Genomic DNA, 25,159 nt, shown 5'->3' with positions numbered 1-25,159 from the left:
AAGCAAACAACCGGGAATTCATTTGACCCTGATGGCCACATGCTAAAGGTTTCTTTGATCTCAAATCACTCATTCTGATTGCAGATCCCATGACTAACCTTTGCTAATATCTTGGTATTCTATCCATAGCTGTCTCTGAACTGAACGATTCGGAAACCAAATGGTGCAAGTCTCCACAAACCCGTAGAGTGCTTCTTGGATGTAGTGGTTGCCAAATTCTTCCAGCACAGAGGCAAAGTCATTCCTCATCGTGGCCCCATCCAAAGAATGAATAGCATGGCTGAATGCTGAAACACAAAAAGAATACACACTGTAAATAGAAAAAAAAACACATTAATTGCAGAGGGCAAAACTCCAAGTTGCAAACAGCGGTAGAATTGGGAATTGGTATAGAGAATTAATGCAGCTGAAGATATGGTTCATATGCAAATCAGTGTTACTGGACAGTGGAAGATATGCTTCACATAGAGTTTAGGGTTATTGGTGTAGCCTCAAGTATATTGCTGCTGGACAGTTCAAGCTGAGGGTCAAGTACATTGGTGTTACTTGATAGTTGAAGTTAGTGAATAGTGTTACTGGGTAGTTGAAGGCAGGGCTCATGTATACAGTGTGATGGTACATGATAGTAGGGCTCATATATACATTACAACTTGATATTTGACAGTTGGGCTCATGTATGCAGTGTGATTTGGTATTTGACTGAAAGAGAGGTTCTGGCGTTTGTGATTTGACAAAGAATTGGAACGATTGGCTACGAATTTCAAAAAAAAAAAAAAAAATTTGACTGAAAGAGAGTGCTGGTTCTTTTCATGCATTGCTGTTCAAAGGCTATCGCTTCTCGGCCTTTTGGCTAAGATCAAGTGTAGTATCTGTTGATTGGGCATTCATATGCAAATTGACTGATTGCAGAAACTCATTTTTCCAGTTTTGCTGGCTCTGGACTTTTGACTTGGGCCAATAGCCAATTGGGGAGAAGAGGAAAATCTGCATTTCGACCGACCAGTGGGCGGGCCCGGAGGCCAACCAAGGTGCCGGACTGGCACCACAACAGATTGAAGGCTTCGGCCAAAATACACATCGAAAGGAGGAATCTGTGACCCGGATGGCAGCCAACTGAGCGGCGAACCAGGGCATCCGAAACACCATCCGAGTGACGGTAAAGAAAGTGGATGGACAGACAACGATCTCAACCAGGACCTTTTTGTGAAGAAAATCCTGCTGGGAACGTGTGGCATGAAAGTCGCCGACATCTTCGCCTTGCAGGACCTCCCGAAGAGAGGTTACTTCGATGTCACCTACAGAACCGTCACCCTATGCCTGAAGTTCCTGAAGGGTTTGAAGGAGGCGAGTGAACCGCTGCGCTCAGTGCTGACTTGAGAGCCACTGTTCAGCCTCCCGTCGGAGAGAAGACGCACTATCACAGTGCAGATGTACAGCCCCCACATCCCGGTCATTGATGTGCTGACTTTCCTCGCCAGGTATGTCGATGGGGCAGGAAACAGCAGCGACTTGAAAGACTTGCACGGGATTTGGACAAGCAAGCACCAGATCCAGGTCACCATGAAAGTGTACGCCAGTGGAACCATCCTGCACCCCCCCTCCAGCTTTCCCATCGGAGGAAGTCGGTGCTACATGGTGTACGCTGGCCAACCCAACGTGTGCCGCACCTGCGGGAAGGCAGGCCATGTGGCGGCAAGCTGCAAAACTGTCATCTGCCGAAACTGCAAGAACGAAGGCCACCAGACAAAGGACTGTAAGGAGACCAAGTGCTGCAACCTCTGTGATCTGGCTGGGCACCTTTACAAAAGCTGCCCCAAACGCAACTTCAGCTATGTGCAGGCAGCAAAGAACATTGCACGAGAGGAGGAGGAAGCTGAGGAACACAACGCTCCAGAGGAGACCCACACCCTCCCCCCGGCCAATGCCCTGGGCAAAGAAGCAACCACCCCCATGGACTCGGAATGAGTCAGTGAGGAAGAGAAGCCTATACGGTGAGCTGCGAGACACCAGCAGCCAGCAGTGAAGCTCTCCCCCAGTGCACCGAGTCCAGTAACGAGGAGACAGCAGACGATGAAGCGGGATGGGAGACCGTCAAGAAAAAGGCCCGCAAGCGTAAGGAGAACAGGCGAGCAAGGGCCCCTGCAGAAACGACAGGGAAGAGGCAGCTAACGACCACGACAGACAGCAGCGACGGCAGCTCGTCTGATGAGGAAAGGCGAGACAAAGCCCCTCACTACCGCCACCAAAACAAGAGGCAATGCGCCAACCCACAGCCACAGGCGACCGGGAGCAGTGAAGCGACCAGCGCAGACCCGCTCCGGGAACCCGGGAGCAGCGAAGCGGCCAGCGCACATGAGCTCCGGAATACCGGGAGCGAAGAAGCGACCAACGCAGACCAGCTCCGGGATAACGGGAGCAGCGAAGTGCCCAGCACAACCCACCTCTGGAATACCGGGAGCGACACAGCGATCGAAGCACACCAGCTCGAGAACGCTGTGACTGATGAAAAGAGGGAATCACCAACTCCAGGCGAGGACAGTGCAGAGGACATATCTGACTTTATCATAGCACTGCAGCAGTCCCCTGGTGGAAACACTCCCATGGCAGAGGATGACGAGCACGCCAACCCAGGTGCAGTCGACTTTTATTGTAATCACCTATGCATTCCGGAACTGGCCATTGGGCAGACCTCGGACTTAAAGGACGATTTATTTGAAGTGTAATGTTTGTAACTGTAAACAGTAACGTTAAAATGGATTTAAAAATTGCTACTATTAACGTGCGTAGCGTAAAATCCACTATGCGATGTGTTTCCACCTTGGGGTACCTCGCCAAGGTCAAAGCGGGCCTGCTGTTCTTGCAGGAGTGCGGTCTGCCACACTCCAGCAGTTACCGGCAGTGGTCACGATGGTGGGCCCATGGACCATCCATATGGTCAGGAGGCAACGACTGCCGGTGCTCCGGCCTGGGCATTCTGCTGCAGGGAGGCCACTTCACCATCACCGAAGTTAAGGAGGTGGTGGGCGGCCGCCTCCTCGTAGCAGACGTAATGTACAAAAACTCCCCTCTCAGATTAATTAACGTGTATGCCTCGCCTCTCAGAAGCGAGCGGCTGGACCTCTTCTAGCAGCTCCCACTGCTGCTGGCGACGTCCAGGCCGGTCATTCTGGGCGGTGATTTCAACTGCATCATCGATGCGACTGGACGATCCAGCAGAGCCGACAGCAAGCTGGACACCACGTCCAGACTCCTGATGGATGCGGTAAAAGATGCCAAGCTGTGCGACGTCTTCAGCAACCCTGCAGAAGGAGCACCGCTCAGATACACCTGGTCGAGACCAGACGGGTCCGTCCGTTCCAGAATAGACTTCCTGTTTGTGTCCCACACGCTCAAGGTCAGATCCACTGACGTCACACCGGTGTTCTTCTCTGACCACTGCCTCCTACTTGCCGACTGTCGCCCACAGGAGAACCATAAAGTTGGCAGAGGAATATGGAAGCTGAACGTGAAACTGTTGACTCCGGAAAACGTGGAGGAACTCAAGAGGGATTACAAAGGTTGGAGAACCGTAAAACCCCTCTGCGATTCCCCGATGCACTGGTGGGAAACAATCAAGACAAACATCAAGAGGTTCTTCATCCTCAAAGGTGTTCAGGAGGCGAGAGGGAGACAGAGGGAACTCCAGAAGAGCATGCAAAACCTGCTCCTGCTGCAGTGGATGGGGGTCGATGTCGCGGAGGAACTCGAAGAGGTGAAGGGCCAGCAAGCCTCACTCGTTGCCTCAGAGTCCTCCAAAATCATTTTCCGCTCCAGAATCCGCTCCGTCGAATAGGATGAAACGTGTTCATGCTTCTTCTTCCAAAAGGTACACAGGGGGAGCTCTGTGATCACCAGCCTAAAGGAAGAAGACGTTTGACGTTTTCGCAGCCTGACATGCAGAGGATCAGCAAATCCTTCTATGCCAGGCTGTATGATGTCAAGCCCACAGACCGCGCGGCCTCCCAGTTGTTCCTGTCGTCTATCACGGAGGTCCTAAACGACAGCGAGCGGGAGAGTCTGGACCACCCATTAACTCTGGACGAGATGACAAAGGCCGTCTGGTCCCTTGCGACGAGTAAAACTCCCGGAAGCGACGGCTTACCGGTCAAGTTGTATTCGGATCTGTGGGACTGGTTGGGCCCAGACCTGCTGGAAGTGTACGAGGGTATGCTTCTGGCTGGCAGTATGTCAGAATCAATGAGGAAAGGCAGCATCACCCTCATCTACAAGCAGAAGGGGGAGAGGGAGGAAATCAAAAACTGGCGGCCCATTTCGCTGCTCAATGTGGACTACAAGATCCTGTCAAAGGTCATCGCCAACAGGGTCAAGTCTACTCTTGAGCTGGTGATTCACCCGGACCAGACCTGCGTTGTCCCCAGGAAGATCTCGGATAGCCTGGTGCTACTCAGGGATACGATCGCCTACGTGTGGGACAGGGGGGTGGACACCTGCTTAATCAGCTTAGACAAGGAGAAGGCCTTTGACAGGATATCGCACACGTACCTTGTGGTGTATGTAGCACACAAATCACTGACTCCACACGGTCTGGTGTAAGTCTAACTGCTGTGACCTTCGTCCTTTATTGTTCAGCTCCAGAGTGCCTCCTAGGTGTGGTGGTCACCCTTATATAGTCCTTGTTACAGGTACTACCAGGGTTTCCCACCGCAGCGCCCTCTGTGGTGTGGCATAGTACTTACATTACATTTAAGGTACTGGGACGATACACACATCATTACATAACATCACCTTCCCCCCCCCCCCCCCCACACCTGGACGCAGGACAACGATACACACATCATTACATAACATCACACTTGTCCAACGGAAGGCAGGTGGGCATAGACAGTGCGTTAGTATGGTACATATTATCTGGTACATTAACTGGTTATTGACTGGTAGCGGAACCTTGATTTCCTTGTTAACCGTTATCATTAATTGTACTTCATCCATTATTTTACACAAATACAGTGGCCATTCAGCATAAAAAAAGTAATTCTTATTATAAATTCACTATCTCACATTAACATAGCTCATTTTAGACTCGCTCTGCCAAACAGAAGTCCTTTGTGGGGACCACCTCTTTGTAAGGCCCTTTTAAGACTCCCGGGTGCATTTCCTCTTTAAGGCGCCATCTTTGATGCAGGAGGATTCCACGAGGCTTCTCCTTGGGCGCCGCCATCTTTGATGCTCTGCAGCTCCGACACGATGCCGCCGCCATCTTCTTCCCCGCCGCTCCAAATGCCCTCCGCCGTCGCAGCCTCTGCTCCCCTCCTCTGCCACCTGACTTGCCGCCTCTGCTGCGGCCGTCGTGGTCTCTCCAGCGGCCGCACTTGCCGCCTCCCCCGCGGCCTCCGTAGCGGCCTCCATTGCGGCTGTCGCCGCCCGACGCTACCTGCTCCTCTGTGGGGCCTCTTCCTCTGCGGGGCCCTTCCAAACCGCCGGCCCCTGGATCCCTCAGCACCCCGCCCGCAGCGCCCCGCCGGCTCACTCCCCCCCACCCCCCCACTAGGCCCCTCTGTGCAGGGCTGCTTGCCTGTGGGGGCTGGGGCTGCAGGGTCGCTGTGTGAGATCCGGGCCTGGGACTTGCCTGTGGGGGCTGGGGCTGCAGGGTCTCTGTGTGAGATCCGGGCCTGGGACTTGCCTGTGGGGGCTGGGGCTGCAGGGTCTCTGTGTGAGATCCGGGCCTGGGACTTGCCTGTGGGGGCTGGGGCTGCAGGGTCTCTGTGTGAGATCCGGGCCTGGGACTTGCCTGTGGGGGCTGGGGCTGCAGGGTCTCTGTGTGAGATCCGGGCCAGGGACTTGCCCGTGGGTGGATTGAGGCTGCAGCTCCAGCTCGGTCAGCGCTGCTCTCTGGGGACCCGGGGCACGGCAGCACCCCGGGGAGCAGCAGCCTGTGGAGGAATGAAGTCTTCCCAGCTCCCACAGACCTTCCCCATCCATCTCCGGCCGAGGAGTGTCGGCCCATCGCCTGCAACGACACACAAAGGTAAAGCGTGCGTCTCGTCCCGGTGGGGTACCTGCACCATCGCTCTGCCGAGAACAGGTATTAGTTACCTGGTGTAGGTACGCAGCTTCGCCGTGACCGGGACCAGCTTGGGTCGTGCAGCTGGGTTAATCCACAGTTTATCAAAAGTTCTCCGACTCATCAACGACGGACTCGAGCCCGTGTCCACTTCCATACTCACTGGGACTCCGTTGATTTTTACTTCACCATTACTAGGGGCGAATCGACGGTGCACGTATACAGTCCAAGCACCTCATCTTCTTCTACCTGCTCCTCGCTGAACAGTGGATCATCCCCCATCTCCTCAGCCACATGGTGAGTCCGATTTCTTTTACACATACGCTGAAGGTGGCCTTTAACGTGGCAGGTATTGCATGTGTACTCCGCAAACCTGCACCAGTGAGCCCCATGGCTTCCTCCACAGCGCCAGCATGGTGCTGCTTGATTGGCCCCCCTCAGCGGACTGTGAGTTCCAGGACACCGAGGTCCGTGCTCTCTGCCCCGGGCGGAGCCACATTCTGCAGTTTTGTCCGTGGTGGGCACTATCCTGTGGACAGTGCCTGCCGGGTTCGAGACTGTGTGGATTATTTGCTTGGTGCTGCAAGTCGAGGTCATATATGCCAGGCTGATGGCGATGGCCTTTGTCAGAGTGACTGTGGGTTCCGTGGCCAGCTCCTTGTGAAGGAGGCCCTCATGGCCAATCCCCATAACGAAAACGTCCCGCAAAGCCTCGTCAAGGTGTGCCCCAAAATCACACGGCGCCACGAGTCTCCTGAGGTCTGCAGCATATTTGGTGATATCCTGGCCCTCGGGTCTGCAGTGATGGTAAAATTTGTATCTGGCCATGAGGATGCTCTCCTTTGGTTTCAACTGGTCACGAATGAGTTCAGTCAGCTCCTCATATGACTTGTCCCTGGCGCTCCCAGGTGCCAGCAAATCCCTGACGAGACAGTAAACCTCATCTCCACAACTGGAGAGCAATATCGCCTTACGCTTCTCTCTCATTGCGTATGTGTCCTCCGTCAGGTCATTTGCTGTGAAGTAGTACTCGAGCTTTTCCGTAAAGGCCTCCCAATCATTGCCCACGGTAAAATCCTTTAGCGAGCCCAGAGTAGCCATGGTTGTGTGGAGTTCGTCCGCTTCCTCGTTGCCAATGTGGTGTATGTAGCACACACATCACTGACTCCACACGGTCTGGTGTAAGTCTAACTGCTGTGACCTTCGTCCTTTATTGTTCAGCTCCAGAGTGCCTCCCAGGTGTGGTGGTCACCCTTATATAGTCCTTATTACAGGTACTACCAGGATTTCCCACCACAGCGCCCTCTGTGGTGTGGCATAGTACTTACATTACATTTAAGGTACTGGGACGATATACACATCATTACATAACATACCTGATGGATGTGCTCTCCAAAATGGGGTTTGGGGAGGGTATCCGCAATTGGATCCAACTGCTCTACAGAGACATCAGTAGCGCAGTTCTAATCAACGGGTGGGAAACTGAAAGCTTTCCGATCAGATCTGGAGTCAGGCAAGGCTGTCCTCTCTCGTCTGTCTAGTTTGTGTGTTGTATCGAGCCCTTTGCCAGGTCCATCAGGAAGGATGCGGGCATTAGAGGGATGGCGATCCCAGGCAGCGGAGGCGCTCAGGTCAAGACCTCCCTGTACGTGGACGATGTGGCCATCTTTTGCTCGGATCCGCAGTCGGTCCGCAGATTGCTCACAATCTGCGACCAGTTTGAACTGGCCTCGGGAGCGAAGGTCAATCGCAGCAAGAGCGAGGCCATGTTCTTTGGCAACTGGGCTGACCGATCCTTTATTCCCTTCACCGTTAAGCCAGATGAAGGTGTTGGGAATATGGTTCGGAGCGGACGGAGCGTGCGCCAAAAACTGGGAAGAGCGTATCGCCAAAGTGAAGCAAAAACTGGGATGGTGGAAGCTGTGCTTCCTCTCCATGGCAGGAAAGAACCTGGTCATCAGGAGTGAGGTGCTCTCGGGGTTGCTAGACATGGCACAGGTCTGGTCCATCTCTCGCTCCTGTGCCGCGGCAGTCACCCGGGCCGTCTTCCACTTTGTCTGGAGGTCCAAAATGGACCATATCTGCAGAGACACAATGTACAAATCTCTGGACAGTGGCGGAAAGGATGTTCTGAACGTGGCCCTCATCCTGATGGCCACCTTTGTGTGCGGCTGCATCAAGCTGTGCACAGACACCTGGTACGTAAACACCAAGTGTCACTACGTGCTGAGGTTCTACCTGTCCCCGGTGTTGTGAAGGATGGGCCTGGCCATGCTGCTGTGAAACGCCCCCACCAGTTGGACCATGCCTGTCCACCTGTCCTTCGTGGAAAAGTTTTTCACAAAAAACCCGTTTGACCACAAAGCCATAAAGCAGTGGTCGGCACGTAAGGTCCTGGACGCCCTACGAAAGGAGAGGGTGGACCCTGTCGGGTGGTTCCCTGAGCAGACTGTCGAACTCGTTTGGCAGAACATCTCATCACCAGAGCTTTCACACAAGCGCCAAGATGTAGCTTGGTTGGCGGTGAGGAGGGCCCTACCCGTCAGAGCGTTCATGCACAGCCGACATCTCAGCAGCATGGCACGGTGCCCCCGGGCCGGCTGCGGGGCGAACGAGACTGTCACCCATCTCCTTCAGAATTGCGCCTTTGCAAGGCAGGTTTGGAAAGAGATGCAGTGGTTGCTGTCGAGGTTCATCCCGAGCCGTTCCGTAACACAGGACTCTGTGCTCTACGGGCTGTTCCCAGGGACACACACCGAGACAGACATCACCTGCTGCTGGAGGGCCATCAACTCGGTCAAAGACGCTCTTTGGTCTTGCCGAAACTTGCTGGTCTTCCAGAGCAAGGAGATGTCCACGTCTGCGTGTTGCAGACTGGCGCAATCCAAGATCCAGGAGTACGTGCTGAGGGACGCACTTAAAATTGGTGCAGTCGCCGCAAAGGCACGGTGGGGAAGAGCCACAGTTTAAAGCCCTTCCGCCACGGTAAACCCAAGGGATGGAATCAGTATAAAATTCCCCTAGGGCTGCAATGGTAAACCTTTTGTATACATAGAGCACCATGATCTGCAAACACCTATGTAGTGCCATGTATAATGCAAGTTCTGTTGCGTAATGCATGTTGGAAATAAATGTAACTGTACCCTCACTGTGTACCGTATGGTGACACATGTAATGTAACTTGATGAATGTACCACAATGTATCCTAGATTGTATGAATCGTACCTTGAAATGTAAAGTAAAGAAATATATTGAGCGGAACTGCGGTCAGTATCCAAATGTAATGTATGGAATTGCTGACCGCATCCAAATGTACTGAACTGCTTTTGAATGCATTGTGCAAATTTTTATATGAATAAAGTATATTTTGAAATTTAAATTGACGTTAGGGCTCATGTATAGTATAGTGTTGCTGGTTTAGTTGAAGGTAGGACTCCCATGCAGTATACATATCAGAGTGACTATTTGCACTAGCTTTTTGTGTGTCCTTCTGCACATGCGCGCATTGGACTCCGCCCCCTTTTTGAGCTGGGAGTGCCAGGAACTTGGGCCGGGAGGAGGGAGTTCTATCCTGTCTGGGGTCTGAAGGCAGAATAGCTCAAATTCCATTTTGCAAAGTCACTGATTTCATATGCAGGGCGGTCTTAATTACACATTGCAGAGAAACTGCTGGGTGTGTCTTATCTTCCAAGGGGACCAATCAGCAATCAGGTCATGTGATCACAGAGATCCAATCAGAGCATTTTTCTAGTGCAAATAGCTATGTCCTATAGATATTGTCAGAGTCAGCTCCCAGCTGGTCCAAGCTTCAGACAGGCCTGAAAGCTGAGCTGGAGTTGACTGGTCTTGGGGAGAAAAAATGACTGGCGAATTACTACTCTAAATTCAGCCTCCATTAAGCTTCTTGTGGCCAGGCAACTCCAGGCTTGCAACTGGTTGGTCAACCTTTCCAGTTCCAATTAAAGTAAACAGAGGCACCGGGTTGCAAGCAGGTTGTCCCTGTAATGACATGTGACCAGAATGGCTTCAGAGGGAAGTGGAAACTCAGGGGAAAAAATTCACCAGCGCCCTGATTGGGGCGGTAACCAACTCGGGGCAGGACCTCCTGTATCTGGGGAGGAAGTCCAGGTCCGGCCACGAAATTGCGGTTAACGTCCGCCCCCCCGGCCACCGCCCCCTCCCCCCCCCGCAAGAGGAAGTGGCGCTCCTCTTCCTCTCAGGGCGGGTTCCGGGGCAATACTGGGGCACGATTGGCAGTTTCTGTTAAAGGGGAGGGGCAGTGCATACTCTGCTGGGCCTCCGATGGCCTCCACTGGGCCTCCAGGGTGGCGTGGTGCTGAGGCCGCAGCCTGGCACCCAAAACAGAGTGCCGGGCGGCATGATGGCGGCACGGACCAGGTAACAGAGCAAGAAGTCGGACCGACAGGTGAGTCAGACTAACAGGTAAGATGGCGACGCGGGATGATCCCCACCTCCCCTTTAACCTCCGCCCTCCGAGCGGATGTCAGCCCGGTTCGCGACCCTCGAGGCTGGCGCTGACACTGCTCCCGGAGCAATTTCCGCTGCGCAGTGGAAAGACATCATTGCCAGTTGTGCGGCAGCCCGGGGCAATACCGGCGGAGCGTGGCGCTATCGTGGCTGCTCCTCTGCCAACAACCTCGCAATTTTATGCCCCATTAGCGCCTTCCAGAGGCGCTAATGAGCGTCGCAAAAAGGGGCAATTTTGACCCCTCAATATCTACAGGAATAAAAATGGACAATAACAAAAATATTTACTTGAAAGTATTATGTATTATTATACATATATGCAATTTAAAAAAAAATCTGAACTGAAGATTTTCCACAAAGACGTTGCAACTCTTTTAAACAGTGCATTTGATGAAACTTAATATTGCCTAATTACACCCAATTATGGCTGATTATGTCTAACGCAATGCATTTACACCCAATTGTACCCATGCAGCGATTTGAATTTTACTTGTTTTTGCTAAACATAAAATGTCTGTAATGTTAGATTCAGCATAAAAAAGTTGACTCCCATGGCTGCACAGGACATTTCTTCCTCTACAATAAACCAGCAACTTGAAATCAGTTTACGTATAATCTTAAACGGTGCGTGCTACTGTCAGAAACTCATCTGAGAGGATCCGGCACAGTTTCATTTCATTCAGAGTGGAGACTTAGTTAAGGTGGACGTTTGAAAGTCTTGTGCTCACACATCAAAGATTAGGGGCGAGGAATTTGGTTGGAGAGCTCCTAAGATGCTAAAGTCGGGCGATCGCTAAATTTAGCGGTGGAAGATTTTTAGCGTCGGGCCCAGCAAAATTTAATTTCTGTGCCCTGAGATAAACCTCCCTGCAAAAAAAACTCGCAACAAAAAACTTTCCCAATACATTACTCGCCGCAAATAAAGTTAAATCACAAAAATAATATATCACTCAAACTTACCTCAAGCAGTCATTCCTTCCCTTAGCGTCCCGGGACAGCTCTGCCGCCAGCTTTCCCTGATGGTGTCAGGGGAGCTATGGGTGCAGCGCAAAACCAAATTTTGCTTCCGTGTCGATACCGGGGACGCTGCACACCAGTGCGACGTTCTCGGACGATATTCCTCAGCGCCACTAGTACTGAATTTGCCGAGCGGCGCGAATGTCGGCACTCACGGTTGCAAACCCTTTCGTGCCTCTGTAGCACCCCTCGCGTGGGGCACTATCCAACCAGATTTCTCCCCCTAGGAATTCCACTCATGGGAGGCAACTCTGTTTGGCTGCTTGGTGGACTCAACCCAGGTGATGGAGAATTTCTCTCTCTCTTCCCGCCCCGACCCCCCACCGACCAGGAACAGAATGAACTATGATCCAGTAGACAACAGAGGTCCCTCGAACAAGGATGACTTGCTTCCACACCAAAAGGGATGAGTGTGGCAAATGGGGGTAGAGGGCCCAGAAGAGCCAAGGGCCCAGGGGCAGCACGGGCCAGCCCACGCTGCGATATGTGTGCGCACTCGGTCCGTGCAGCAGAGCAGGTCTCCAGTTGTCTTGGTTAACCCTTGCCACTGTATAAAAGCCTAGCTCTGTCAAGCCCGTGTGGTGGAGCAGGAAGCTGCCGGCATCACGTCTGGATGCAGTAGCTGTTAATAGTTCAGATAGAGGAATGTTTGTACAGTTAATTAATTGCGTCTTTGTTATTTTTCTTAACTGAGGAGCATAGGACAACTGACTGTTCTTACTATAAAAACGGTGTGTTGCTCATTCATGTATTTTATTTAAAATAAATTAGCTTTTGGTTTTTATCCTGTGTCTGTATCAATAGAGTGTCCTTCAGTTTCCCTTCTCTTCCATAAAAAGAGCCCATTGAATGTGTGGCACATATGATCTATCCACAGTAGAGCAAGGGTTCGCTGTTAGAATCCTCGGCTCATGCTATTGTTTCTCTCAATAATGAGCTGAAAAAAGGTGCGCTCCAGATTGTAGAGGATGCAAGGTCTACTTAAGGAAGGGGACACACAAAAATATACATCACAAAACCCTCACAATTGTGACATCCAATATACTTAATTATACCCAGCAGCATATTTGCCAGTGACCATTCATTTCAACAGAGTTTAGTACAGCCATAAGTCTAAATAACACAGAAAAAAATTAGCATAGAGCAATGAAAATACGACATTGAGATGAATAATCGTATTAATAAACTCAATCCTTTTGGACATTGTGGTAATTTCCAACTCTGATGATCCCATTACTAGCCTGAGCAAACACCCCGGCATTGTTAATGATTGCAGCCACTGAATAAAACAATCTTATTGCCCTAATATATCAAACTTATCAATTAGGCAGTCCAATATTACTGTTCTGTGAGCAAGTACATTCCACTTAGAGAATTGTGTGCCAGCGCCTCTCTACCAACTACTCACAAAAGGCATATAATTAACCTTGCAATCCTTACAATTTTTGTACTGTTTTCCTTTTTAAACAGTTTTGAGCAATAAATGCTGGTAGTATCATCTGGTTAAATTACTGTGAGGGAGCTGAATTAATACAGGCTGGAATCATCCTGTCAGTTGACGTCACAACCATTTTAATGATAACCGCATGGTAATTACACATGGTTACCACAGAGCCATTAACATAGCTAAATCGCTCCACTAAATGAAAACATTTTCTTAATAATTGGATTAAGAAGATTAACTCGCCAGCAATGAGACCCTTGATATTTTCAGGTTATGATGCAATTAAACTTGCAACAAAAACATTTCATGAAATGACTTCTGTATCCAAGTCCCGAAAGTCAGACGAGGGGTACAGTTAGGATTCCAGGAATCAAGGACTAACAAAAGAAAAAAAGGAGGCTTATATTTATATTGCATCTTTCATGACCACTGGACCTCTCAAAACGCTTAAAAAATTCCTTTTCAAGTGTAGTCACTGTTGTAATGTAGGAATCGCAGCAGCCAATTTGTGCACAGCAAGCTCCCACAAACAGCAATGTGAAAATGACCAGATAATCTGTTTATGTGATGTTGATTGAGGAATAAATATTGGCCCCAGGACACCTCGAGGACACTACTGCGAGCAACCTGGGAGATAAATTATAGGGACAGTAATAAATTGGTCTTTTTAAAACAAAATTTTTGAACCCTTTTCTTTACTAGTTATGAAAGTATTGGTCCATAATTTGCGGGCGGAGGCTTCCCGTCGGCAGATGCCTCTGACCTCAGAAATTTCTACAAAAGTACCTATTGGTCCCGGAGGCTCGGAGACGTCCCGTCCTGGTCCTCTATGCGAAAGCCTGCACTGAGGCCCACGTATCCCAGGAGCGTATGGCATTTCGTACGCATCACTGGGATCACGTGGGCCGGCCCAACCTATCAGAGTAGGGGTATTCCCATTCATACTTAATAGTGAGTTCTGGACATAAATGGAAAATAACTTTAAAAAAAATCATATATTTTAAATGAATAAAAATTGAATTTAATTATTAAAATAAAAATGTAATTTTTTGAAAAATAAATGTACATATTTTAAAGGGTCTAAAAATAAACTTATCTTATTTACCAGGATATTAACTGTTTAAATTATTTTTTTAAATGTATTTTTCTGTACTTTAAAAGTCTTATGCTGATAAAAGCAAGTCTAATGCCTGCTTTTATCAGGAGCATTCACGAGGCAGGAGTTGGGCAAATAGCATAAATCTCCACCCACGGAGACCCTTTACTTCTGAATTCTCTTGACAGATTACAATTTCCGGTTTAGGCACATGCACATCGCATGCCTAAACCTGGAACTTGCGGGGCCCCCTAGGGGTGTGCACGCACTTTGTACACGCCCATAGGGGCCGCGAATTCAGGGCCATTGGATAGAGCGGGAGAAAAAAAAAGCTGCCTGGCTGGCAGATAAGAATCATCCAATCAGGTAACCAACAGTCTGTCCGCTTTTCAATTGGTAGATGGGCTGGTGGGTGGGGAGGGAGGGGTGGAGGTGAAGACGGAGCACCGCGAGTATGGACATGTCGGGTGACCAACTGCAGGAGTGTGGGGGCGGGGCGGTTGGAGGCAGCAGGTCATGTGATGACACATCCAGGGCATATGTCCAACCGAAGTTGGCAACCCTGGGTAGAAGTGATAAAGTGGTCGGTAAGAAAGCCTCTAGCTGAGCACCTCGCGTCTCATCGCCAAGAGCATGCAGAAATCAGGCGCAGGCAGCGGAAAGAGCGTGCGGCAAACCAATCCCACCCACCCTTAGCCTCAGCGACTATCTGTCCCATCTGTGACAGACTGTGGCTCTCGTATTGGACTGTTCAGCCACCTAAGGACTTATTTTAAGAGTGGAAGCAAGTCTTCCTCGATTCCAAGGTACTGTCGACGATTGATGATTGATTGAGGATGGAATTTTGCTGGTGTGGCCCGTCGGTGGGAGGCCCCGTCCATTTGGTGGGTTGGGCCGCATTAGCATGCTGCATTCCCCCCCACCGCCCCCCCTTTTCTGGGCTGGCGCAATATCGGGCTGGCCTGGTGGCAAACCCCACTGGGGAAAAAGGAAGGGAATTTGAGATCAGCAGGATGGGGTGCAGCAGCCCAGATAATTCTTGCGGAGCCCGGAGGCACACTCTTGCTTCTCCTGGCCCCACACCATCTAACTGTAGTACTTACCTCGAAGAGCTTCTTCTGCTCTTCCACCAGGTTTTACCGCGCGGAGAATCCACGGCGGGGGTGCTCCGCCCAGTAAGCTGTTCGACTGCCATTGTGAGTCCTGGGCATTTCAAGGGACCCCGATTCATATGAATTCGCGAGGCTCCACAGCCTGTGCCAGAGGGGCGATTCGGCCCTCCGTGAAAACACAGGAGGGAACGTGGTGGTGGGTGGGAAATGGGGCGTAGGTCCAGAATTTTAACTCAGCTGCCACCCGGCTTCTGCCCAACGCCAGGAGTTAAAATCAGCCCTCAGGCTAGAAATTTGGTTGAATGGTGCCCCCCACACCCCCCGTGAGGGGATCTACAGGGGGTGTTAATGAGTTTGCAGCCATGAGCGCCGGTGTTAACGCCGCTCGGCAAATTCAGTGTGCCGGTTCTGGCGGCGCTTCGGGGTACCACCTGGGAGCATTGCGCTGGTGAGCAACACCCCCGGTATCTACATGGATGCAAAATTTGGTTTGCGCTGAACCCTTAGTGACCTCACCAGTGAAAGCTGGCGTGCAGAGCTGTCCCGGGGAGCTAAGGGAAGGAATGACTGCAGGAACTAAGTGTGAGTGATCTTTTTGGGGTTTTTTTTGCGATTTAACTTTAGTTCAGGTGAGTAATGTATAGAGAATGTTTTTGTATTTTTTTCTTCCTATTTTTTTTGCTGGGAGGCGCTACGAAGCCGTCTCTTTACTTTGAGATATTCAGGTGCTCACCCGACCTAGAGTCCTAAGAGAAGTGTGGAATGCCTCCCTTAACGCTCCACTCCATTGTCAGGGCGCAATCACTGAATTTTGGGGCTGCTGTCACAAACCCATTTCCCGGCGCTAAATTTAGCGACCGCCCAACATTCGTGGCTCAGGAACCCTCCAACCGAATTTCCAGGCATAAACATTAGGAACATCATCAGGCTTCTAAATCCCAGAGGCTGTAAAAAAAATATATCACGAACAGGACACTGAGCGGGTTGCATGATACAAATTAATCTGGCAGGCTGTCAGAAAAAAAGAACTAGCAAGATCAAAAAATCCAATTTGCCGAGACACGAGACAAGGACTTTACACCTCGTGATTCCAAACGCCTGCAGAGGAGAGTATGCCAGCTTATGTTTCCATTGGGGTAGATTTTAACTTTCACCACTGGGCGGAAAACTGGCAGTTGCCTGTTATACATCTCGCTTGATTCTCCTTCAGTGGTGAAAGCTAATATCCACCCCATTGTGTCTTTGAAGGGAATAAGATGATGGCTGTCGGATTCATGATATCACTGCTGTGTCTGGAATGTGCCTGAATGTTCACATAAATAACAAAGCATTTTACTCACTCAATGTTCAACATAAATTTACATCAGTTTTTACAATTATAGTGAAGACCGTGCGAGTGCTTTCTTTGCGATGACCATTATGTGACAAATATACTGTGGTTATTCAAATATCCAATTGCATCACATCATTCTCGTGAGCCTCATTTTTCCCCCACCTCACAGACCATTCAAGACCACCTGGAATTACACCTGCACTTAATGCATCTGAGGAAACACCAATATCATTAGTACCATTGCAACCCCCAACTAGAAGATAGTGGCCACCATCACCAGCAACGCCATAGGTCTAAGGTGTCCCACGGCAAACTAAATTGATACCGCCACCACAGCAAGGAAGGTGTCTCAGGATTTCTCAAACCGGACCAGGCACCGATGCAACACATCCCAAATCAGCCTTTTGGCTAAGATCATGCATAACTAACCTGACCAGCCACCATGACCTCCGGGTGGTTTCTCCCTGGTCAGGAAGGTATATGCTTGCATTTTTGGAAAGAGGAGGTGGGTGGGGTGGGTTAACCCCATCCACCTCCACGGAGGTGTGTGGGGGACCTGACCCATCCACCTCCATGGCACGAACCTGGTATTGCAGTACTTCCAGGAACGGTGCAGTGGCTCTAGGCCTTTTGGCTAAGAGCATTGGCGCAGAGTGATCCTTGGCATGTGCAAGGTGACCTCTGGCGTTTGTGATTTGACAAAGAATTGGAACGATTGGCTACGAATTTAATAAAAAAAAACACATCCCAAATCAGCACCTTGGATATCGTCAACTTTATGCAAATGACCTGAACATGGCAATCCCCCGCGAGTGTGTTCCACCAAAGATGTGCCTGGTAGGAGGGGCAGGAGAGGACATTCAGTGCTGAGGTGTTTACAGTCCAGGAAACCAGATAGCTGTTCATCAGTTAAATCTTCAGTGCAAGCCTGAGAGGGGGAACTTGCTGGGAGTAACTTTAATAAGGTCTCCAGTTATCTGAGTGATTTTTACCTTTACATTAGAACATAAGAAACCAAGGGATATGGGGATAGTGCGGGAAGGTGGAGTTGAGGTAATAACAACATAAGAACTAGGAGCAGGAGTCGGTCATTTGGCCACTCGAGTCTGCTCCGCCATTCAATAAAATCATGGCTGATCTGATCATGGACTCAGCTCCACTTCCCTGCCTGCTCCCCATAACCCTTCACTCCCTTATCATTCAAAAATCTATCTATCTCTACCTTCTTCTTCTTAGGTAGTCCCTCATATCGAGGATGACTTGCTTCCACGCCAAAAAAGGGTTGAGTTCACAGGTGTTTCAATGAAGGAACTAATATTCCAGGTCCCAAACTATATGTTGAAGGGTGGAAGATGCCTCTGCGTGGTTTTTTTAAACGTGTGGTGGCAGTTGCACACCAGCCACCACATGGGTTTGTCAGAGCTAGGTCTTGGTCCAGTGGCAAGGATTAACCAGGACGACTGGAGACCAGCTCTGCTGCACGGACCTAGTGCGCACACATATCGCAGTGTGGGCTGGCCCATGCTGCCCCTATTAAAAAGCTCTTTGTCTGAATGCAAGCAGCATTCGTAACAAAATAGATGAGTTGACAGCAGAAATAGATCTGATATGATCTGATAGCCATTACAAAGACGTGGTTGCAAGGTGACCAGGACTGGGACAGTGTAGCAGGCCGAGGTCAGAGTGGGGGTGGAGAATTAAAGCGACTGCAGTTTCTGGAGTTTAACTTCACACTCGGTTAGTTTGAGGCGGAGTTCCCAAGGCCAGGCTGCCGGATTGGGAGAGAAAAAGACTTGCATTTATACAGTGCCTTTCACGACCACCAGTACTTTTTGAAGTGTAGTCACCACTGTAATATAGGAATTGCAGCAGCCAACCCGCACACAGCAAGCTCCCACAAACAGCAACATGATGATGACCAGACAACCCGCCCTTTAACAAACTTAAATATATTCAGTGACCCAGCCTCCATTGCTCTCTGGGTCAGAGAATTCCACAGATTTACCACCCTCTGAGAGAAGAAATTTCTCCTCATCTCAATTTACTGGGAATTGGGGAATTAATATTATGCCGTGTTCTAATTAAACAGGAAGATCAACGGTCATTATAGCTTTACTGCAAACCACTGTGAGACCGAAATTCAACCCTTCCATCAAAAATATGTTGAGTTCTACAGTTTTTTACATGCATGCATCATTTATGTGCTATTTTTTAATTTCAGCTCAGTGAGATGCAACAGGGCTTTAGTTCACTTTCTCCAAATTTCTTTGTGATCCTTCTCATTTCAGCCTCAATGAAACCTGAGGGTCACAATTATCTATGAATAACTACAATGATAAATATAATATGCTGCAATTAATACTGCAATAGTTCCTCAAGCATTAGCAGGATCACCATTAATATTTAAAAAGAAGCAGAATCACAGTTAAAATGTTCTCTTCCGAAAAACTAAACAAAGTCAGATTTTTTTCCAATTCTCTTCAACTTGTCAAAGCCTAATTTAATGCTGGTTGCCCGAATGCAAGCTTCCTTGCTCCTCGGTTACATGCAAATGTCTTTACTTTCTTGAGGCAGAGGCAAACTTGAATCTCAATCTAATACAGGTTGAACCTCTCTTATCCAGAATCCTTGGGACCTGGCGTGTTCTGGATAAGAGATTGTTCCGGACGTGAGGTGGTACAGGTACTGAGCAAGAGGATATCAGGGCTGGATGGCTTGGGGCTGGAAGTGCGGCAGAGAGATCATGGGGCTGGGGGGTGGTGGATCGCGGGGTCAGGCCAGCGATTGCGGGAATCGGCAGTGAGGAAGGACTTCAATTTGTTCATGTTGGAGTTCTGCACATGTGCCACCCGGTGGCCGGGAATGGTTCTGGATGAGGGGTGGTTCCAGATAAGGGCGTTCTGGATAAGGGAGGTTCAACCTGTACTTACCCTTCAGTCCAGTAAGGGGCTATTAGTCTTAAATTTAATACAGGTTTCCAAATCTTTGAGAAAATACAGACATCCTCAGTACTTAGCATATGACAGGCTCCTTTTTCCCTTGAAACTAAAACCAGGCTCAGTTCACACTTCATGCAGGCTTTCCATACATCCCGGGTGTCAATGTTTCATGCTGATGGTCAGTGTTTTTAGGGTCGAATGAGGGTTTCAGCTGACCAGGCTCACCCAAATTGCTGGTGAAGTGAATGCTGGTGTTTGCCTGGGCGCTGGAGGGTCTGAGGGTTAGCCTGGGAGTTAGGATGTAGAATCAGAGAAAATTACGACTTAGAAGGAGGCCATTCGGCCCATCGTGGCGGTGTCGGTCAAAAAAGAACTACCCAGCCTAATCCCACCTTCCAGCACTAGGTCCGTAGCTTTGTAGGTTACGGTTCTTTAAGTGCACATCCAAATACTTTTTACCGTGCTTGCAAACATCGCATCACCACACCTATGCCGCGAATATGCAGCCTCCAGAGAATACAACCCCTACACCAGCAAAGACATGCAGGTTCTCGACGCGCGATACGCATGTGCTGAGAATCTGAGTTTGACAGATCCAACACATCCCCGCAGGATGGACATCCACGCGGCAGAAATTGGGCTACTTGCCCAACACTTGCCCAGTGAATGTCCTTCAAACTCTTATGCCTGGTAAAAGCAGGCATATAGCTTACTTTTACCAGCATAAGAGTTTCAAAACATGGGAAAATATAATTTAATCACTCATTTATGTAGGTAAGTTTATTTTTAAGCCTATTAAAACACATTAAAAAAAATGCAAAAAAATGTTTTTTTTCTAAAACATTTAATTACATTCAATTTCAATGAATTTTAAATATATGATTTTAAAAAAAATTATTGTGTTGTGTTTCTTGTTTTTGGGGGGGTATTCTCATTGACAGTAATGGGAGCTGGGACAAACGGAGTTCCCATTATTATCAGTGAGATACTAGATGTTCATTGGTGGTCCAGGCCCACGTGATCTCAGGATACGAATAAGTACCTGGAAGACATGTTCCCGTACGCTGGACTGCCACCAGGCCTCTGACCGCAATCCTACGTTCCTCCAGCACCACAAGGTATTTTTGTAAAATGCTTTCGGGTCGGAGGTGTTCAACCGAAGGAAGTTTCCGACTACAATTTTCCCTCCAATATCTCTTTCATACCTCAGACAATTAGAGACACGTTATCCTTCCATTTATATAGGTTTCTTCACACTTCAATATAATGCAAGAATACCAAGGCCCTAATCCTGTTCTGGATCCTGTACACTTCAGTCCAATGCAAATACTTTTAATCAAACACATATAGGTTGAATCTCTCTTATCTGGAATCCTTGGGACCAGGCCTGTTCTGGATAAGGGATTTTTCTGGACGAGGATTGGTCATGTTAAATTGGATGGTACAGGTACTGAACAAGGGGATATTGGGGCTGGCTGGCTTGGGGCTGGGAGTACGGCAGAGAGATCATGGGGGGTGGGGGGGGGGGTTGGTGGGTGTGGATCGCGGGGTCAGGCCAGCGATTGCGGGAGTCGGCAATGAAGAAGGACTTTAATTTGTTCATGGCGGAGTTCTGTGCAAGCGCCACCCGGTGGCCGGGAGTGATTCTGGACGGGGGGTGGTTCCGGATAAGGACGTTCTGGATAAAGGAGGTTCAACCTGTACTTCCTTGCAACTCAACCTGACCGCCAGCTCCCTAGCTTCTACTATCTCAAAAGCCAAAGCTAAAATAGGCTCCCCCTTGCCCTCCATCTAATCCAGCCTGCTTTACTCTTGTATCTAACATTGGCTAACCATGTCAACCTGTATTAATATAGGATTCTGAGCGCTTGATCTTAACTCTCATTTTAATACCTTGATTGTGCTGCAGAGCTGCATCGGAAAATGGCTGTGCACTTTCAAAATTTGTTCCTCCTCCCATGAGTTAAAATATATGGCAAGCAACAACTTAAACTCAAGATGTTCCCCAACGAAAGTGCTTACAGGTGCTCTATTTTAGGACTTGTTCATATTTACAGGAATAAAAAATAAACATCTTAAAATTATATGAAATATATAAGTTGCATATTGACGTTTTTAAAAAACAACAGTTCAAATACACAAGAACATAAGAATGAGGAAAAGGAGTAGGTCGTACAGCCCCTTGAGCCTGCTCTGTCATTCAATAAGATTATGGCTGATCTGATCTTGGCCTCAACTCCACTTTCCTGCCAGAAACACCTGTGAACTTATCCCTTTTTGGCGTGGAAGCAAGTCATCCTCGTTTTGAGGGACCGCCTATGATGATGATGGCTGATCTTCGACCTCAACTCCACTTTCCCGCCCGATTCTCATATCCCTCGATTTCCTTCTTGCCCCAAAAAATCTATCGACCTCAGTCTTGAATGTACCCATCGGCTGAGCTTCCTCAGCCCTAAGGAGTAGAGAATTCCAAAGGTTCACAACCCTCTTGAGTGAAGAAGTTCCTCCTCATCTCAGTCTTAAATGGCCGACTCCATATTTTGAGAGTATGACCCCTAGTTCCAGACTCGAGGTACTTAAGAGGGACATTTATTCATTGATATCAACAGGAGCTGTAATGTATTGTCCAGGTACATTAAATGTATGGTTATAATGGTGTGCCACAGAGGGCGGTGTGGTGGGAGATCTTGAAGTACCTGCAAGACAGAGTATAAAAGGCTGCCCACCACACCTGAGAGGCAATCTGGAGTTACACAATAAAGGACTAAGGTCACAGCAGTTGCTACAACACCAGACTGTGTGGAATCAGTGATTTGAGTGCTACATACATCACATTGGCGACGAGGACACGGACGAGCTTCACGCAACCATGGCTACTCTGGGCTCGCTAAAGGATTTTACAGTGGGTAATGATTGGGAGGCTTTTACGGAAAGGCTCGAGTACTACTTTATAGCAAACAACCTGACGGAGGACACGAACGCACTGAGAGAGAAGCGTGAGGCGATATTGCTGTTCAGTTGTGGCGATGAGGTTCACTGTCTCGTCAGGGATTTGCTGGCACCCGCGAGCGCCAAGGACAAGTCATATGAGGAGCTGAGTGAACTAATTTGTGACCAACTGAAACCGAAGGAGAGCATCCTCACAACCAGGCACAAATTCTACCACCACAGCAGACCTGAGGGCCATGATGTCACCAAATATGCTGCGGACATCAGGAGACTTGCGGCGCCATTTGATTTTGGCACATACCTTGGCGAGGCGTTGCGAGACGTTTTTGTTATGGGGATTGGCCATGAGGGTCTGCTTCACAAACTGCTATCCACTAAACCTACAGTCATCCTGAAGCAAGCCATCACCATCAGCCGGACATTTATGACCTCGACTTGCAGCACCAAGCAGATGATCCACACAGTCTCGAACCCGGCAGGCACTGTCCACAGGATAGCACCCGTCACGGACAAAACTGGAGAACGTGGCTCTGTCCAGGGCAGAAAGCACGGACCTCGGGGTCTGGGAACTCAGAGTCCGCCGAGGGGGGCTAATCGAGTAGCACCATGCTAGCGCTGCGGAGGAAGCCATGGGGCTCACCGGTGCAGGTTTGCGGAGTATACGTGCAATACCTGCCACACGAAAGGTAACCTTCAGCGTATGTGCAAAAGAAACCTGATTCACCGTGTGGGTGAGGAGATGGTAGATGATCCACCATCTAGCGAGGAGCAGGTAGAAGAAGTTGAGGCGTTTGGACTGTATACTTGTACCGACGATTCGGCCCCAGTGGTTTTGGAAGTCAAGATTAACGGAGTCCCAGTGAGTATGGAAGTGGACACTGGATCGGTTCAGTCGTTGATGAGTTAGGAAACTTTTGATAAACTGTGAATCAACCCAGCTGCATGACCCAAGCTGGTTCCGGTCACGGCGAAGCTGTACACCTACACCAAGGAACTGATACCTGTTCTTGGCAGAGCGAATGTGCAGGTATCTCACGGGGGCGAGACGCACAATTTACCTTTGTGGATCATTGCAGGTGATGGGCCGACGCTACTCAGCAGGAGATGGATGGGGCAGGTCCGTGGGAGCTGGGAAGACTTCATTCCTCCACAGACCGCTGTCCCCTGGGTTCCCAAAGAGCAGCGCCGACTGAGCTGGAGGAGAAAGAAGGGCTTTGACGTGCTGCTCCAGCAGGCACGGTCAGCCCGCGGGCAGAGGCCAGCTCTGGAGGATGCGGCGGTGCGGGGGCCGGTGCGTTGTGGCTCCCGGGTGCGGTCGAAGTGTGGTGGATCCCGAGAGAGAGTCGAGAGCGAACTGGTAGGCAGCAGCAGGCTAGAGTTCAGCAGGGAAACCAACCTCACAAAAGGGTCCGGAGAAGGAAAGCTATTCATCGGCGGTCTAAATCTCGACACAGACGAGCCGGCCCTGGAAGAAGTGCTCTCCAAGTACGGGCAGATCTCCGAGGTGTGAGTGATCAAGGACACCCAAGCGTCCCGCGGTTTCGGCTTCAGCACAATTGTTCTTGGCCGGTTTTTTTTGCTGACACCTATTCCTTCTTTAAACTCAACCCCATCCACAACTGCACGAAGAGAGTAACATGTCATGCCAGAAGCCTTTGAATTCTCCACCTCTTGGAAATGCAGACGGCATCCTCTGCGCTTGCAAAACAGATGTGGAGCAGAAACGGAATTCACATTTTTCTTCTCAAACTCGCTCAGCAGTGCAGTCAAGCCACTCACATCCTCAATTGGTTCAATAATTGCAGGAAGCTCCTCCTCAACAAAATTAGCATTTAACCTACGCCTTCTCTGTACCATTTCTTCAGGCACGCTATGTCTCTTTTGGCTTAGAACCTCCTTTTCTGCAATCGGCTGCAACTGTTGGAGGAGTTGTTTCTAGGTAAAGGAGCACAGTGAGCTCAAGATGGTGGCGAGCCTTGTGGCAGCAGAAGTCTGCAGAGAAAGGCAAGCAGAGCAACTAAAATGGTGGCGCCCAGTGGAAGCCTCATGGGAACAACAGGGTGGCGTCTTAAAAGGGAAATGTACCCGGGAGTCTTAAAAGGGCCTTACACTGTTGGCAGTCCCCACAAAGAGACTTTTGTAAGGCAAGAGCGAGTCTAAATGAGTAATGTGATTTGGATGATGACGTGATTTAGGACAGGAGTTAATATTTTGATGCTGAAATGATTACTGTGTTTAAAATGATGGGTGATTTATGAAAAGAGTTAATACCATGAGGTACAAGTAAAAGGGTTAATGGATCTGTGACTAACATGACTAATGGACGAATGCGATTTCCGATTTTATGTGATTCATGCAATGGTTCAGCGGCGGCAGACGACCCACAAAGATGGCTACTTTCTGAGAACAGAGGCAACGTACTAGTTGCGATACCCTGTCTCAGCGCAACCCATTACCTCGGGCAAAAAGGGGCTGTATGCTGCCACCGTACCTCACCCAGTGGAGCTGGGATTAAATAACTGTTCAGTGTACCTGCAACCTTTTGTTATAATTCTTCAATGCATCACCAATGTACCATACAAATGTACTGTCTATGTATACCTGCTTTCTGTTGGAGGTTATGCTCGTGTACTTCATCACCCATGTAAGGACTGCAAACACCACATGCTTGCACCGGATCACAAGCATAATCTCTACATGGGGAAGAAGAGGGAAGTGGA

At 49.3% G+C, this 25,159-nt stretch overlaps 1 protein-coding gene and 1 pseudogene across 1 annotated transcript in view; one reads left to right on the top strand and one right to left on the bottom strand.

Annotated features, from left to right (window-relative positions):
* astn1 (astrotactin 1) overlaps nucleotides 1-25,159 on the bottom strand; it is a 3,463,295-nt gene that overhangs the window by 650,090 nt on the left and 2,788,046 nt on the right. Inside the window, exon 19 of the mRNA XM_070888265.1 lies at nucleotides 99-287. Within this exon, the coding sequence (XP_070744366.1) occupies nucleotides 99-287 (189 nt within the window). The remainder of the gene's footprint in view (nucleotides 1-98; nucleotides 288-25,159) is intronic.
* Nucleotides 831-964, top strand: LOC139269981 (U2 spliceosomal RNA; annotated as a pseudogene).

Source organism: Pristiophorus japonicus, chromosome 8, assembly GCF_044704955.1.
Source record: "Pristiophorus japonicus isolate sPriJap1 chromosome 8, sPriJap1.hap1, whole genome shotgun sequence".
In the NCBI taxonomy this organism is placed as follows: domain Eukaryota; kingdom Metazoa; phylum Chordata; class Chondrichthyes; family Pristiophoridae; genus Pristiophorus; species Pristiophorus japonicus.
Note: the sequence above shows the minus strand (reverse complement) of the source record. Positions and strands in the feature narration are given on the sequence as shown.